This window comes from Pleuronectes platessa, chromosome 9 (genome assembly GCF_947347685.1).
Source record: "Pleuronectes platessa chromosome 9, fPlePla1.1, whole genome shotgun sequence".
Taxonomy (NCBI): Eukaryota; Metazoa; Chordata; class Actinopteri; order Pleuronectiformes; family Pleuronectidae; genus Pleuronectes; species Pleuronectes platessa.
The window spans coordinates 4,230,928-4,249,320 of record NC_070634.1 but is presented as its reverse complement, the minus strand read 5'-3'; the positions used below and the strand labels follow the sequence as shown (position 1 = coordinate 4,249,320).

Below are 18,393 nucleotides of genomic sequence, written 5' to 3'. Positions count from 1 at the left end.
GACGCGATGGGATTTCTGCCCGACACTCAAAACAGGTAAAACTTAAGCCTGAAACATGCTTCTGCGACTGCGTCTGCGTCTTTTCACGCCGCTGTGGCGCAAGACTCGTTGTCATTCATGCTTCCCCAACCGTTGCGAGTCTTACAAAGCAATTCCGCGCCAGAACACTAGGCGGAGTAATGCTTTTTGTCGAAGACGACCTGAGAGACGCCTTCTTTCTTCTTCATCGATTGTTTATTTACATAGCTACTGCGGGTACTTGTAGCCTTTTTCAGGCGGACAAATACGCCAGTCAGTGACGGGTTATACAAGTGGACATACTTTCGGATCTCTTCTGCCAAACGCTCTTCTATTTGGTCCATATTCATTCTTCTAAATCTCCTGTTGTTTCTGCCTGTATTATGGGGCATGAAACCGGAAATGCAGCTCCAGAAGGGATGTAGAGCAGACCAATCACAGCCTTGCGGGCTGAATGAGCTTGCGGAGCTTTGCCGTAAATTTTAGAAAAGGGGGTCGACACCCGTCAGCACGTAAGGAGGGATACATAAGCACGTAAGGGACCCGGAAGGGCTCTTGCGCTTACGGGCCCGTGAAAATGCAGAAGCATGTTTCAGGCTTTAAGGAGGGCTTGTTAAGTTATCTTGACTCACGCAGTGTAACTTGGTGTAAAAAGTATGAGCGTAGCGTCTGTTTAAGTACTTTATTCTCATGTGCAACGGCTCTATTCATCCGTCTCATGCACAGGTAACAAGGGAATTGACAACATACGTTATACACGCAGAAGCCGTAACACATCTAATAAACGGGCAATACTTCTACCGTAAATCAATGAGAAGAGCGTTCTCTATAATGATACTTTAACAGGGCTGTTTTAGACAGGGCAAAAAGGTGCTGTTTTAAATTATCCTTGTGGTATTTTGACCAAAATATGTTACAGACATTTCATTAAGATCCCAAGGAACCATTTAAACTTGCGGTAAAATGGGCCTAATATGTCTCTGTTAAATAAAGTTTAGTTAAATCAGAGATTGTTTCATAAATCTGATTCAATTTGTGCTCATTAAAAGATAAGAGTGATGAATAGTGCTTTTTAAATAATGATTTAATTATTTTTCTGGCACAAAAGGGTGAATGAATAACAACAAAAAGAAAATAAACAAATATCGGTATCGGTAATCGGCCAGATTGTTATTTTAAATATCGGTATCGGCCAAGAATTTCCATATCGGTGCATCCCTATAAAAGACTGATCCACAAACAAGTTGCAAATCATCATTTCAAAGATTGTTACTACACTTCAACCACCAGCAGAGGCATCAGTTTATCTTTAAATGTGGCTTTCAACTGTCTCAAAAACACGTGCTCCTCTTTCTGAAAACTTTGAGATTGTCATTGTGTAAATCCCAGCATTCCAAGCGTCACCCACTGCTTCCACTTATGTTGTATGTCCGTATTACAGGAGCTTCCATCTGAACCGGCCGCCTTTCTCTCCATCACGTCTTGATGCGGCTCAGTCGCTCACACATGATGGATAGGTACTGAGTGAACTTCACCATGGCAACGATAATGGCTCCTCCAATCAGTGTGCAGGTTGGCCAGAACAGGGAGTGGAAGACGGCGACCCGACCGTAAATCTGAGTCAAAATGGCACAGTCCATCCTCTCCGCAGGGTCCACGAAACACTGAACTGAGTGCTGAGGCCTGAGACGCCCAGAAATGTTCTGAACTATGGCGTGTGTGGCTGCATAGTCTTTACGACACTTTGGGATGTAGAAGCACTGAGGGAAAGGGGGAAGAAAGAAAAGAGTTAAGATTATATCATTAAGTTATGTTATATATATATATATATATATTGTGGTATCACAGTAGGTTTAACCACTAAAAAGGGTGTAGGGCAGTGCGTCACAGAAGCAGAGAGAAGACGTAAAAAAGGGTTTAAAAAAAATTCCGGTTTATTAATTAACAAAAAGTCTCTCCGGGAGCAAAAACATAAAGTTCATCAACGTATAATTACAAGTCCTCCATCCACTTGCTTCTCAGGGGGTTCCTTTCCAAAGGATCTTTGTCCATGTCTCCTGCTCCTTGCTGTGTGGTGGCCTCCACTCCTTTGTTCTCCTTCCTCGCCCGCACACCTGAGCTCCAGCTTTAATGAGGGAGACATTGGCACCTCCCCCAGCAGTGCCTTCTGGGAGATGCAGTCCTCCCGGCAGCCATCTTGTGGGGAGGTAGCAACTCCCAGAGTGTGGCACATAATGCCCCTCTATAACCCGCCCCCTTGTGATGCCACAATATATATATATATATATACATATATTAATTTTTTCTCTAGATAAAAAATATTATGATACAGCAGTCTGGTCTTGTGGCAGAGGGCGATATAAACATATATGCTTATATATATCAAATTACATACACTTTGATTCCTGTTCTACTCATTTCCAATGCATGCATATAGAATAACAAACTCTTATTGCAGATAGACAGTTAAGAATACATAACGACTCAAAACAAATCTTTATAGCACTTTTCTAGTCTTGATGACCCCTCAAAGCACTTTACAGTTTTTCCGTTCACCCATTAACACACATACACTGCATCTAAATGCAACACTTTCTCTAATCACACATCCATCACAAGCTGTCAGCACAGCTGTCAGGGGCAAACTTGGGTTTGGTGTCTTGCCCACCAAAAACGTCACCATGCGATATGTGGGAGACTGATTGAACTCGTAGACGACCAACTCTCCCTTACTGAGCCCCAGCCGCCCCCCAAATGACTTTGCTTTATTAATAAACCACTCCATGCCCATGTGTGTGCTTAACACTATATACCACTGTTCAATCAACTGGCTTATTGAATGAACATGGTCTGTAGGTTTGCAAACCGAAGCCATTAGAAGTCTATGTGTGTGTGTCTTTGAGGGGTGGATTTAATGAGCGGCTTTCTGAAAAAACATATTATTAAACAATAGATATATGTTATATTAATTAAGGGGCAAACACATCCTAAGAAAAGGTTAGAATGACTCAATGAAAAAATAAATATTTCAGGGATTCTAGCAGCAGCATCATCAGATGTTGAGTACCTCTGGGTTGTTGTCCTCAGTCTCCTCGTTGTGCAGCAGTCGCATCACCTTTCCTGAGGAGTTGAGGCTGACGTAGACCTGGAGACAGGGGTAACGGGAGTTCTTCCAGCACTCCGACCCACAGCTGTACGAACAGTTTACATCCCACATGATGGTGGAGTTCACGATGGTGCAGCTGACCTCATTAGTCCACACACTGTGGGAAAGACCAATGATTTCCACTTGTTGCAGGGATCGTATATCTCTGATTACATAAATGGATTGATCTACAACAACTGCGTTCACACAAAACTGATGCACTTGTTGCTCTGTGGCCTGAAAGTGTCTTTACCTGTCCGAGTAAGAGCGCAGTATGGTGATTCCAAGGACAAAGTATGTCATGACAGAGAAGAAGACCATGCTGAGGCCCAGCAGTATGGCTCTGTCCTCTCCTGCTCTCAGAGCTGTCACCGTCTTCCTCTTGTCCAGCACCTCATACTCACGGAACTTCTGGTAGATGGATCTGAACATGTGTATCAAAGAAGATGAAGTTCTCTAATTTGACCATCAACAGGCTAAGCTCTCTGTAAATTCTGAAGTGTGCAGTAAAGCTGGGCATACACTGTGCGGCATTTAAAAAGTTTACTGCTCCACCCCACACTGTACAAGTGACATGACCTGACTTTTCAATCAATCAATCAATCCAACAAATTAGATATGCGTAATATTAATTAAGTTGCAGACAAACATTTACCATGCTGGTAGATCGCAGATTAGAGATCACGATGGCGTAAAATGAATTGTGATAATTTTTGCTGCTGATCATGGATCCTGATGGTGGATCCTGATAGTGGTGGTGGATCAGGATGATGGGTCATGGCGGCAGCTGATCATGGACTATGATTACAACAAGACTGCTTGATATCGGTATAACTACTCACATATTCTAACATTACCGTCAATAAATCCTCCCTTCATCTCTGTCAGACATTTTCTTTGTAGAAATACTAAACATTGACACACTTCACATATATGTTACAAACTGTTTCTTCGAATCAATGTTGTAAATACTGATATTTTGTTGATGGGGTTGAACTGGAATAGTCCATGATCAACTGCCGCCATCAGGATCCACCATCAACTCACATTGTATTATATTTTCATCATCAACAGATACACTGCACTATATCTTCCTTGTAAAATGCTATTCAGCTGCCCACTTTAAAACAAATAAAATGAATTGATTAACTTTAAATTGCAACTCCAAATTCAACATGTCACCTGCAAAAACGGTTAAAAAACTTTAATGTCTTCTATTTTAATTCCAGCAACATTTTGCATTTTCGAACATTTCTGCCTTGTCTTCGGAATAAACTGAGGTAAGACGGGATCCAATACCTGCGCTCGCTTCTTCCATTTGTTGCTTTACTTCCTGTCAAAAGAAACATCCTCTCTGAGGCATGTGGGTAAGGAAGTCCACCGTTGCTGCCAGAGGTGTTGACTCTCCTGTAAGACATAGACACAGTGAGTGAGGTAGGTTCTTTTAAAAGAGCGATGAGGAAGTGATGTACATGTACTCCTAAGTTGTAATACACAATCCATGTAGCTAGAATTAATAGAGTGGTTTTGGTTAGTGTGCGGTGCCCCCAGAAAAGTCTACCATACAAGAAAAAAACGGATCATCCATCACAGATACATTTTTGACGCATGATACACTTGAGAATTTCCAATGAACATTCAGAAAAATACTTCTGGTCAACCAGCGAGGGAAATAGCTGTTGAAGAGATTTTATAGTATAAATAAAATATAGTAAATATAAACATTTAAATTAAATAATAGATAAAATTGAATAAATAATAAATTACATAGTATAATATTTCCTTGGCAATGGCTGCTTGGTTCACTGATACCCGGTCAGGAATGGTTGATCAGAGCATCAAATTTGCCGTGAATGGATTTGCATTGTTAATTGAAAACCTGTTAGTCTCTGTTAGTCTCCGTTAGACGGTGAGATAAAGAGGCCACCTCAAGAAGGCTTTTATGTAACCTTACGTTACTGATTTCAAAAACTTTGATCATAATATCCACAAACATGAAAAAAAGAGTCAAAACACATGTTCTCTAAACAGCGGCTAAATATATCCGTGGCTGGGCTGATCTGAAGTGAACAGGAGTGTGTGTAACATCAAAGGGGTGAAAACAACTCCAGCTGGTTTCAAGACATACGTTCATATGTCAGCACCGGCCTGACCCAGCATGCCTCATCATGGTTTACGACCCAGGCTTAACAGGGTTCTCTTGTCGGTCATCAATACAATTCGAACACTTCTTTCTGAGTAGTTACAGCGTCGTCAGCTGTTCTGTTGTGATAAACCATCCCATAGGTCATCTGTGCAGCAGCCTATCACGACCCCCACAACGCCTGGTGGCCGTAGACATTGTGCCAGGAGGAAAGAAGGAAGTAGGCACCATGGCATAAAGAGTGATGGATCCTGCTGCTTGTTTTTATTGTAAAGCCAATAGTATGTGTAGTTTCCTTTATCAGCGACCTATTCAAAACCTTACATTTTCGTTATTTTAACCATAACAACAAACATTTTGTAATCTTAAAGAAGTACTTCTTTTAAACTAAATGCTGTTATTCTCTTCCTAACCCTAACCTAAGAAGTAGTAGACATTATCCGTTAAGGTATGCAAAGGTATGGTTTGCTGTTGCTGGTAAACTCTGCATGTTAATTGTTGTTTCCATGATGACCAAGATCTGTTTCACCTGCGTTTTCTAACGGAAATGATCTCTGCAAGCGTTTTGGCTCTGTATCAGTTTGAATCCCCTTCTATGCAAACGCCAGAATACGCGTCTCTCGTGGGCATGGGCGTGATGGTGTAAACAGTAGGGCATGTGCGACCCCTAGTCATGGGAATTGAAGCAGATTGCTCTAAGAACACTTGTAATTGATTCAAAAGATTCATTTTGAGAGTTTTACACAAGTGAATTACATTTCATCGAATTCAGAATTTTTACAGTATCTTTAAATAGCAACTATTGTGGTCTGGAGATTTTGTTTATGCCAGATAAGTTTAAGGTTAAAATACATATGGTTATAATAAGGGCCTCTTGGCTAAAACAGAGCATTCACCTGTATGTGTTGGAGGCTTCAATGGAAAACCTTCCCATTATCTTTGAAAGTCGTCACGTCATGTTTTGGTGAACTGCAGTATGGTGTCATTGCTTTGATTTGCCTGCAAAATACCCATGTGCAGGCACTAGCCAATCAAATCGTGTTAATATAAATAAGTGTCCTTTCTGACTGAGAATGAGCCTGGAAAAATGTGGCCGAGGCAGGTGGTGAACCTGGTATGTTTTCATCTAGTGTTTATTTCCTGTATATCTTCCCTTAAGCACTGCACGGACTTCACAGTCTGACATGTTACACACCCATCCACCCACAACGACCTTCACATTCCCACTTTCCTCCGCGCTGCATATAAAGGTGACCCCACATTCTACTTTGCCAGTGAGTGTTGGCAGTGACTGTAAATCTTGAGGTGCAGATTTTTCAAAAAACGACTGTATTTCATGGAAACTGGGCTCCTGCCTTGACTTTGAGCTGTACTTAAACCAATCCAGCGTAACACTATTAAATATCTGTTGAGGAACTAATTCAGTGGGACATCACATCAGTGCATCTGCTTGTCAGCTGATGATAAAACATGTGACCTAAATGATTGGGGCTGACGTGCGCGTGTGTGTGTATGTGTGTGTGTGCACGCGTCTTTCTTGAGAACATGTGTTTCTTTTGATTTATGTGGGGGCGAGTGTGTTGACTGACTGCATGCCTACACAGGTCTGCGTGTGTGTCTCTGAGTGTTATATTTGCCTAAGAGTTATCTTTGTAAGCTAGTCCACAACACATAACTGCCATTCCTTTCCAGTTTAAGGGCTCCTGCACAAACAGGAAAACACTCTCTCTTGAAGGCTGCCATTGTGAAGGTTACTAGACATTAGGAGTAAAACATGAAATAATGCTAACTCGAGCACTGCGTCTTGCGAAAAATGAATGTGTAACATCAATGATGTTAAGCCTTTAAAGCAGAAATTAGACACACCTCTTGCTACATGTTCCCACCAAGGCTGTGACCCTGACTATACTATAGAAATAGTGGATGGAGCTGCGGCATCAGCATATAGGTGAAGGTGATTCAGTAGACTGTATAAAACCCTATTGAGACATTGTATTATAATTATAATTATAAGGGTATATATTACTACAACATTTGGATTGGGTAGAACACAGTCATTTGAGGCCAGTTGATGTCACTTCCTTCTAACGCACCACAGGTGAACTATAGTAGAGGTGCATCTACACTAAGCTGGTATAAATTCAACCTTTAGATAGTATATTAATAGAGCTCATGGCATCTTTAATGATGGTTTGGTTTTATCTATCACATTCAAATGCCAAACACAATGTCTCAAATCCTCCCCCCAGGTCTGACTGCAGTATATAAACCATGGGAGCAACTGGCTGGGATTTATTCTTCAATTATGCCAGTGAAGATGAGTTATGATTGCAAAAATGATCTCACAATATCCATACCTTAGGCCTTTAAATATTCAAATGTTTTTATTTTAAATTGCGTCATTTTGTTTTGATTCATTTTTGATAATTTCTTTTTTAGTTTCTCACTGCCTGGAAAAGACACACCCTCAGGTTTTTACATGACAACGTTCAGCTTAGCTATTATTTATTTCAGTCCAGAGTGCATCCATCATGAAAAATAAACATATCAAAGCCATCAAACCTACACAGACTGACCCTTCTTCTCCGTTTTCAAGAACCACAAGACTAATCACAACAATAAACCTAGAAAATGTGAAAGACCTGATAAACACAAATGTCTCTTTCTTTTCTGCAAAGTGGCATCAAGCGCATGCATGACGCAAGTGTCCTTTTCCGATCAACACAGTTGATAATTTACCAACACCCTTATTGTTTTACTTCCAAATGTGCTTTCGTCCAACTGAGAACCCATGGACGTGTTGGTCCGTGGTGATAAGAATGTTGCATTGCTATGACGAGGCAGCACAGGAAAAACTAAATCTGCTCTGAAGTCAGTGGCACAGTATTTCACAGTTGTTTTGAAGCACCTGCATTGGAGAGGCCATATAAAGCAGAAGGAATGAATACAATTGGCAAATGATTAAAGCAATACCTTAAAACAGGGATTGAAACAGGGATCAGTTTCCTCTTCAGAGAAGTATTCTATCTTAAATTTCTAAATATAATAATGACCGGACTACGTTTTGTGCTTTGGTTTGTATATAATATGTCACAATGCAAGTGAACCTGGCTTCTTAAAGCAATAGAAGATGACACTGACTGGTTTATTGTACGTTAAATGGTGAATGGTCTGTATTTATATAGTTCTTTTTAGTCATTATGACCACTCAAAGCACTTTATAGTACAGTTTATTGCCATTCACCCAATCACACACACATTCATACATCACTATTTGTCCTATGAGGGGCAACTCTTGGTTCAGTGTCTTGCCCAAGGACACTAAATAGAGACTAAGCTCAACCTTTTTGGACCATAGCCCTGGTGCAGTGACCTCTTCCTGCAGATTTTTTACCATTCAGTAAAAACTGAAATTTTCAATAAATTAGCAGCTCTTTTTATATTTAAGACAAAACCAAATGTTTTTGACATAGTCTTGAAATAAGTATGTGGTGCATTCAGCATGAACAAGAAGTAACACACCATGGCATCATGGAGCTGTTTTCACATGGCTACTGACACAGAAACAGTCAACATGACAGGAACAAATATTGACTGAAACATGCTTCACTACACACACACACTCTATACAGACTCACACTGACAAGCACACACACACACACACAGACATGCTTGGTCTATAAACGTGATGAAACCATGAATAATGGACCACCTGATGGATATTTTCCTATCCTGTGTGTGTCTGCTGTCTGGTAGTTTTACACTGACTGGAGAGGTCTGAGCTGTTGCTCAGTGACATTTTGAGTCTACTGAAAAATGAAACTGGTATTAATATGATTAGTGCCGGGACAGGAAGTGAATCATCAAAATATAAGACGGATATTTGAACTCTATTAGAGGATCACACACTGAATCAGAAGATTAACAACACATTCACAATTTAAGCTTCTTTTTTTTTTACACTGATGAATGTTTTTTGTTTACATGTATTCAATGGTCACTTTAATACATAGGTTTTCTCAATTGTCAGGCATAACAGTGTCCATATGACAACAGCTGAACAGCTTTCAGGCTACATATGCTTGAATTTCATTCAATCCGGTTAAATTTAAATATAGATTTTTGTTTTTTTTATGTATCTTCCAAAATAGGATCATTAGATTTGTTGTGGTATATGCATATAGATTTTTTTATTGTTATTAGTGACAGCAAATAATGAGATTTAACACAATATGATTTAATATACTGGATACTGAACACTGTCATGTAATGTAGTGAACTGTGTACAGGAGCAAAAACAAATGAATGTTCTAATGTAGTATTTCTCAGATGGGGGTCTGTGGCTCACTGCCACGGGGTCCATGAAAAGCTTCCAGATTTATCCATTGACATGAGCATAATTTATTTTTGGTTCTTCCACAAAACTGGGTAGAAGCATAAAAAATACAATATGTCAAATCTACATTGGACATACATGAGGAGCCCCTTGGAATATTTTCATCTTGTAGAGGTTCCTCAGAGAAATTTGAGAACCTCTATTTGTACGGACATGTTGATTTTCTTTTGTCAGCGTAATAATAAAACATTTAGTTCAGTCAAACCAAAGCACAAAACGTAATCAGTCATGGCTCAATCTAGTCATATGTGAACTGAAAACAATATAAACCATCACTATCCTTATTCCAACATCCTATTTTACAAAAGCATAGCATATCCTTATATTGCAGACGTAAGACCACATGGAGCTCACCTGATCTCTGACTGTGGTGTCTGACAGAAGTCAATGGTCAGACTGTCGGAGCAGTCGTCCCCAAAAATGGCACCTTGCACATTACAACAACTCCGTCCATTGGCTCATGTTAACCTTTATCCAAACTAAGCTTTCCCCATTTTATCTACTCAGTGCTCCTCAGGCTTCACTGTTGGATGCTATAACAAAGATAAATGTCTGATTCGCAGCACCCAATATTGAAGAAGTTTTCTAATATTTACTGTCAGAGGAAAACTGAAAAGACGGCAATCAAAAAACATTCTAGTTTTAAAAAGGTTGGAGACGTAAAATAGAAGTTACTCATGACAAAACCTGCGCATGGATTCTTCTTTACAGAAAACAAACCTATGAAAATTGCCGAAGACATCGTCCAAGTTTAATCCACAAGTGTTTTATGACTGTGATTCAGTTCTGTCTGAGGTCTCAGGTCTATTTAACAGCAGTGTACGTCAGCTTCATCAGCGTCTGTCACAGAGGATGTGGGTGGTGTGTGTGTGTGTGTGTGTGCATTTGTGTGCATGTGTGTGTGCACGTGTGGGGGGGGGGGGGGGGGGGGGAGGGGTGACAGAGAGGAAAGAAACATGAACATGACGATATCCTAAAACACCAGCTCTGTTCTGTCTCTAAGCCTCTGTCCTTCCTCCTCCTCACACACTACTGACCAAACTTAACAGAAGTTACTCAATTTACACTTGGCAGAATGTAAACAAAGATCACGTCACCTAAAGATGTCACATTACGAGGAAAAATTGACGTTACGGGGGTATAAAAACTCTCACTACACATTCAGACAGCAGTACAAAATGACAAACTTGAACCCAAAATATAGTGGACTATATAGTGAGCAGTGATTGATTTCCTGAAAAATAGAAATTGAGTGACACAACACCCATTTTTCTCTATAGTTGACTGGTTAGTAGATGACGGTGTGTGTTAGGTTACACCGCCAACCCAAATTAGCAATACTAATGATCAGACAGGAGAAGCTTATCAAGAGAAGGAAGCTAATAGACAGCAGAGAGCAAGAGATGGACAAGAGATGGACAATTCAATGAAATGGGTCATCGTGTGGATGCACATGCACTTGGACAATAGTCTTCAGAGACTTTAACATGAATGGTATCATGTGTAATGTCATGTATATATATTACATACACCTCGCCATGTGTTTTACAAATAGCCCATCAGGCGTCAAGAGACCATAGAGGTTTATACATGTCTTTTTGTGTGTTTTGGAGACACACACACTAACACACTCACACTCACACACACACATACACACATACAGAGCCATATATTCACCTTTCTGACAACTGTTAAAAAGGTCAAGGGCAGCGTGTCACGGGTGTTTAAAACCACTAAAGAATGTTCTCTGATGAGGCCATACATCATACAAACACATGCACATATGTTTTTTCCATGCTCTATCCTCCCTTCACTCTTAGACCTCCACAAACACACACACACACACACACACACACACACACATTGGATTAATCTCACACGGTTCATGAGCCACTTGTCTCTCATTGACACATAAACCTCACAGCCTTCCTGGATGGTGGGACCGTCAGGTGGCGTGGTGACGGCACAGGTGCTGTGGTTCTCAGTGACAGCTCACAGACACACAGACGTGCCTCCTACGGACTCATGCAGGGTGCATCTCAGCAGTGATATCATCGTTCTCTTCGCGGATGGTTTATAGGCATGGCATGCGTGTGTGTGTGTGTGTGTGTGTGTGTGTGTGTGTGTGGCACCTGACTGACGACAGTGAGCGTCTCACACAGCTGCTCAGCCTTGTTTCGAATCTAAGAGTTGTGGATTTTGAAATCAATAACTCCTGTCACTTTCCCCCCCTGCATGTTTGTGAACAGCCTCTATACAGCTGTTACCGATGAAACAGTGAAACTACTCATGAAGTTGACTAATCAGTTACTACATTTATCTTTATTTTGCCAATAAATCCATGTCTGCTTGCATCTTTCCATACACTGCAGTCCTGCCAACTCTGCAATTATATTGTTGCTGCCAAGTTGTATCAATCAAGACCAGAAAGCTCTAGACCTGTCTTGTCACATGCACAGTCTCCGCTACCTCGAGGATCCACCACTTCTTTCTGTCTTCTATCGCAATCACAACGCACTCACCTTGAGCCAATCACCTGTAAGTTTAAAATGTTCTCTTTCCCTCCTGTCATTCAGCTGTCAGTTCAGCTCCATCATCCATGAGTTGCCCACCTCCGCTACTGTCTCACCTCAACTTCACATCATATGTGATATGTGTTAATATAAACCATATTGATACTATATATCATTTTATACAATAATATTGTCTTTTGTCTTTTGCACACTCTGTCTACATATTCTCACACTCATAGTATATTATATTATCTATTGTATAGTCAAATACTTATATTTATGCCTCTACTATATATCATATCATATTATATCATACTCTTTGTATATTATTTGTATATGTCTACATACACATATTTATACATGTGTACATTATACGTTATTATTATTATATTTACTATATTTACTATTATTATTATATATACTGTTGCATTCAAATGTACCGGCTGCTATGACGACTTAATTTCCCTTCGGGGATGAATAAAGTAATCTATCAATCTATCTATCTATCTATCTAACTCTGGATACTTGGTCAACCGTCCAATCAGAAGCCTTCATCAATCGTTCTGACTCTGTGCCCTATTCGCCGCCACCAGTCTCAAGTCTCTGGAGGATAGAACCACCTCAATGGCGTTTAACTTCTCATTGGGGTCGAAGCACTAAAGTCTATTCCTCTGTTTACAATAAACCAAATTTCATTCAAATTTACAAATTTTCCTTTGTTTCTCTTAAAGTATCTCCCGATTAAACTTTAACTGTTAGATACAGCCAAAGATAAAGTTATGGATGATTTCCATTTAGGCTCTTTGACTCTTCATCTAAAAACAAGTTGTGTATTAACATCAGATTACTCAAAACAAGCAGATATACAGCAATGCTAGTTGGTACAGGGTTCCGCACACAATTTTGTGTGATGAAAATGAAGGTGCAGCAGTGAACCCAGTGTAGAATAACCCAGTGTTTTTCACAGGTGATGCTTTAATTTCTCTCACACTTTTAGTGTTTTTATTCTTAACTACTGACACACTGTTTTTGTCGCAGTTGGAATCCCTGTTTACAAACCACGGACCCGTAACATCTTTTTATTTTCCTTGGAGACATTTATAAATTCATTGATTCACACTTGAATTAAAAAAAATTACGAGAGTAAGATGTGTCCAATTACACCGTTGTGATCTCCCATATGACTGCCAGTATGTGTAACTTCTCCTGATAGACATCTGTACTGCAGCTGGAGAGGCCCAGTATCTTTCTAGTAGCCACAGCACAGTGCACTCATCGAAACAGAGTGAGAGCGAAGCTGGAATGGCCCGAGGAGAGAAAAAGACAGAAGGGACATGCGGACGGGACAGTGTGATGCACTGTAAATAGCATTAATGTTGTCTTGTCTGAGACATATTCTGTTGTCAGTGTTGGACTGAGTGCTAATGGCCGAGGAGCAGAGGCAGCTGGTGTTAATGGTTCAGACCAGACTTGGCGGCACCTCACAGCGATGCACCGTTAGTGGAACGTAGCAGACCGCTGTCATTGCAGTGCATGTAAATTTCACTATCACCAGAGCTGACAGTAGTCTGGTGGTTGGTCACCTAATTTCAAGTTTGGACAAAATATTTTAAGACTAATGAACAAGAAAGGGATTCATTTTCTAATGTTTTAATCCAGATTTTGTATTTTTCCTTCATTATTCCACATGTCGTGACAGTTAACACTTTGGACAAGTATTTGTTAGTATGGCTACACATTTGTTTTTCCTTATAAAAATGTTTAAGGGTCAAGTAGGAGACTGTAATCCAATTTACTTTTCATTGAATACAGTGGATATCTCTCCATGGTCTGCTGGCTGTCTGTTTGGGTTGTGTGTTTAAAAAATGGGATGCTCTATACTATCTGATGCTAGGAAATAAACCAAAATACTCTGAGCGAGCCAAACAAGACAATCAGCCACAAGAGGCATTCATGCTCACGGTTAGGACGAGGAAAAGAAGAAGAGAATGGGGGTACGGGGCAGTGGGAGCGAAAGGGTAAATGTGACGTATGCTTATGGTTGATTGTGCCAATTTAAGGACTTTCAAAAGGATGGTGTATGAGCAGTTGACCCTTTTGTCGTAGATGGAGTTTTTTCCCTCCACAGTCGCCAAAGTGCTGCTCATTGTGGGAAATGTTGGGTTTCTCTGTTATTTTTAAGGTCTCAACCTTCTGTGTCAAGTGCCTTGAGATTGCGTATTTTATGATTTGGTGCTATACAAATATAATTGAATTTATTTCAATTTTCATCTTATTCTGAAGATGAGAGACTAGCAACCAATTTGAAGTGAGTCCATGGAAGGCACGTCTAGCTGTGTGACGGCAGCGCACCAAACTTTACCTGCGATGCCACAAAGTATACATCTACATGAAATGATATTTGAATTGAGAAAAAGAAAATATTGAAAAACAATTTTTTTATATGAAATTATATTTTTTTGTCACGATAATGAGACTGACCAGTAGGATCATTAACATACTTATATACATGGGGAAGGTGATTTATATGGTGCGGAGTGCAAAGTTGCTGGAACAGGTAAAGGTTATTAATGTACAGGATGCATATGTATACAAAGTAGGTGAATCTTATGACGTTTGTGTAATGTACAGTACATACAGTCTGTTTAGATTGATATTGTCTGAGATATGTGTGTGGAAACCTGAATTGAGTAACAAGTATAATAAATATTAACTTATTGGGCTTTGTGTTGGCTGACTAATGTACAGGTATATTACATACGTACACTGTAGGAGTGATGGCCTTTGGGTAGAAGCTGCTTCTTTGTCTGGTTAAGAGTCGTGGCTCTAGCTACTTGATGAATTAAAGGCCAATGTTCCCTCTACTTCTACTCCTGATGGAAATATGAATTGCTGACTCTGTCTGTGAGATGTTTGGTGCTGTACAGATAGTGTAGAGTGGATTTGAAAAGGTTTTGGCTGAATACTGCTGAATATGTTAAAATGCTTCATAGAGCTTCATTATATGTGGTCGATTGCTGCGTTTTCCAGTATAAAAACAATTTCATAGATAATACAATAATTTCAATTACAGCAATTTTAGCTGCAGATATTTAACTGCTTCCTCTCTGAATGGGAGTCACATTTTCATCATGATGTGATTTATTATGCAAAACAGTGTTACAAGCTCTTCTTTTAAATTTCCAGTATGGATGTATGGCAACAAGTGAGGTCTAAAAATGCTGAATAGAAAGATCATTGGAATGAGCAACATAATGGAGGCAAAATTAAAGACAGCTCACATAGGACACAGGGCATTGGTTTAGCTTTCATTTCAGTGACTGAAATAGCCCCCCCCCCCCCCCCCCCATTCAAGTTTTTGTGGAATGTAGTCAAACAGCTTTTCCCTCTGTCATCCACTCAAACTCTCAATTCTTACCTTCAAATGCTGCTGAAGTCAGAAGGTGTCCTAGTTTTCATTTAGTCTTTTAATCCCATGACATGTTAAGAGGTGTCCACTAGGCAACATGTGACATTGTGTTTATCAGGGACGGAGCAGCTATGAGCATGACTCCCATGGTGCATAGTGAGGGACAGCCACAAAAGTCACACTACCTCACAGTGCTCACACTGATAATCAGAGTCTGGTGGCTATTGTCTGTAGGACTTAGAGGAGATAGACAGTGTTTGAGAGGGACCGAAAGAGGAAAAGTGAGGAGGAGGAGACAAGACACAGAGACAAGAAAGAGAACAATAGATGTATAAAATAACTAAAACCACACTGCACATATTACATGCATGAAATAGGCTTTATATTTTGAAATATTATAAATGAAACCAGAGAAGTCCAGATGTCAATGTATTCAAATAAATGTCCTTAAACCTCAGTCAAGGTAAGACACTGGTGTGGTTTATGTTTAGAAACAGGGACCTCTAGTGGTGGCTAGCTGCCCCCTACAATAAATATGAAACTAGAATTAAGTTGATGAACAGAAGTATGTGATTTGTTCTGGGTTTGCAGAGCTTGACACTGGGAGATTGATATCACGTTGATATTTGTATGCTCAGGTTAGGTAATTCATCCCCTAGACGATTTAAAGACTATTATATTTTAAATAATCAGTTTCAAATCACTTCGATGACACCGACCTCCCGTCACACACCACAGAGAAGCGCAACCCATCTCAGTGTCGAAGGTACGGATGTCATGCAGAGGTGAAGAGGCCATTTCCTATCGTCTTCATTTCAGCCCTCAGCCGCTGTGGCTTTAGAGGTTTCCTGTGAAACAGATCAGCTGAATGTTGCTTGACATGAGGAGGAGGAGTGATGACATTATGACATCACTATGAAGTCAGATAATTGTCATATAGTGTACTGATGCTTTAACATAAAAATTGCCAGCCATTCGTAATCATGGTATAATTGTATACATGACAACATTATGGTGTTATTATAAAGTAGTATTAATACAACGTATTGCCTGGTTTGGGTATATACAGCATAGAATGCAAAGCCTCTTGTCTTTATCACTTTAGGCAGCAGAGGCCGCTGTTGCCGCAGCAACAACTAAATAAGAAATCGTTAAGAGCTGTTTATATTTTATTGATTCAAATGATATTCCTTTTGCTACTGAAAAAAACGGAAGAAACATAACATAGCATCTTGGTGAAAATGCATTTGTGTACATGTACATGTTTATACAGAATCATTTCATTCTAATTTAATGTGTCCCATAGTATTCAAGTTAACATTATTATTTTCTAAACATTATAATGTATACAAGACCCATAGACCAATATGGTTTTCTGAGTTAATTTTAAGATAAAGACCAAATCCAAAGGCTATACTTTCTTCTCTTCTTTTTTGTTGTACAGAAATATGTAAGACATGAGATGAAAACAGGCATTAAAGCTGGTATGTAGTGAATGGAGAAACAGATCAGAGAGCTCACCCTGAGGTGCAGTGGGCTTCGGCCTTTCTGAAGCTCCTGTGGGTCAGCATGTTGTTGCTGTGTTAACGTTAACTCAGAGAACTGACCACACACACACACAAACACAGACACACACGGACCACAGGATGGACTAAAATGCTACAATCAAAGAGAGAGAATTGGAGGAAGTGGAGGCTTGGCTCAGTTTCCTGATGGCAGCAGAGGGCGGCTGCCATTAAATGCTTCCATCCAGTTTCAACTTTGAAGTTTCTTGACTTTGGACACTTTAATAAGGTATTTATTACATCATTTTTGTTATATACTTATATAACTGAAGCTCACCATGCTGCTACTATTGATTCATGTAGAAATCTTTGACTTACATACTATTAACTAATATTGATTTGCAATGATTACTGAGAGTGATTCGTAGTTCTCTTAATATTCTCACAGTAAGTTCTCCTATCAAAGCACATGACCCACTTTAATGTGAAAAAAAGGTTCAAATATCAGGATCATCATGTGTTACAGGGAATGTTTAGACAAGACAGGATGTCCTCCACTAGGTGGAAGCAGAGAGGCAGTCTGACTGTGATTGTAAGTGGTTGTATTTATCAACAAAAGCACAGTAGGGGGCAGTGCGGAGTCATAGAAATCAACATGAAGGGGATGCTGTTTGTCAATAGGTGGCACTATACGCATAACCTTCTCTATTTCCCGAACTGTGTGTGTGGGGGGGAGAGAGGAGGGAGGAGAGTGTGTTTGTGTGCTTTGAATCAGGGTTCACTCAGGGCTTAGCTTGGCATTCTTTTTTCGAACTCCACCCTTAACAGCTCTAAATGTGACTCCACCCCACCCCCATAGTGTGTGTGTGTGTGTGTGTGTGTGTGTGTGTGTCTTCTAGTGCGTGCAGAGGTGGGGAAAAAGAAAAGCCAGCGAACATCAAAGGGCCAAGGCATCAGGAGGAAATGTAGGTCATACTAGATATGAGGGAGGAAGAAGTGAAGGAGACAAGAGGGAGGAAGATAGAGGAGGACAAGATACTCGGCCGCCCACAGTCCCCCATGTGTCCTTTGGCAAATGAACAGCAGGGACAGAGAAACAGAAAGAAGAACAGAGGAATGGTGAAAGCAGAGCAGCACGGAGTCGATCACAAGTGTATTTTCTCTGCGTGTGTATGTGTGTGCGTGTACTGCTCTGACCAATCAACACCAACCATTACATTGGGATGCTCCTTCCTCTCTCCTTCCACAAAGAGGTGACCTAAAT

The 18,393-nt window shown here is 40.1% G+C and overlaps 1 protein-coding gene across 2 annotated transcripts; it reads right to left on the bottom strand.

The window, feature by feature from the left end:
* Positions 1–72: 72 nt before the first annotated feature.
* si:ch211-247n2.1 (calcium-activated potassium channel subunit beta-2) lies at positions 73–17,284 on the bottom strand. 2 transcript variants are annotated; one of them, XM_053431180.1, is made up of 6 exons: positions 17,146–17,222; positions 16,344–16,472; positions 4,463–4,570; positions 3,417–3,587; positions 3,086–3,281; positions 73–1,778 (listed from the first exon to the last, which is right to left on the bottom strand). In XM_053431180.1, exons 3-6 carry the CDS (start codon positions 4,510–4,512, stop codon positions 1,494–1,496), a joined length of 702 nt encoding a protein of 233 aa, XP_053287155.1. In that variant the 5' UTR covers positions 4,513–4,570; positions 16,344–16,472; positions 17,146–17,222; the 3' UTR covers positions 73–1,493. The 2 variants fall into 2 exon arrangements, with proteins under 2 accessions (XP_053287155.1, XP_053287154.1); XM_053431179.1 differs by lacking the exon at positions 16,344–16,472 and having other exon boundaries at positions 17,146–17,284.
* Positions 17,285–18,393: the final 1,109 nt, after the last annotated feature.

Bases quoted from the DNA above. Each gene is read 5' to 3' on its own strand.
- si:ch211-247n2.1 (XM_053431179.1), bottom strand. From the start codon at position 17,195: ATGCTGACCCACAGGAGCTTCAGAAAGGCCGAAGCCCACTGCACCTCA. The intron at 4,571-17,145 runs GTGAGCTCTCTG...TATGTCTTACAG, and splicing joins GAAGCCCACTGCACCTCAGG to GAGAGTCAACACCTCTGGCA. The intron at 3,282-3,416 runs GTAAAGACACTT...TCTTTCCCACAG, and splicing joins CTGCGCTCTTACTCGGACAG to TGTGTGGACTAATGAGGTCA.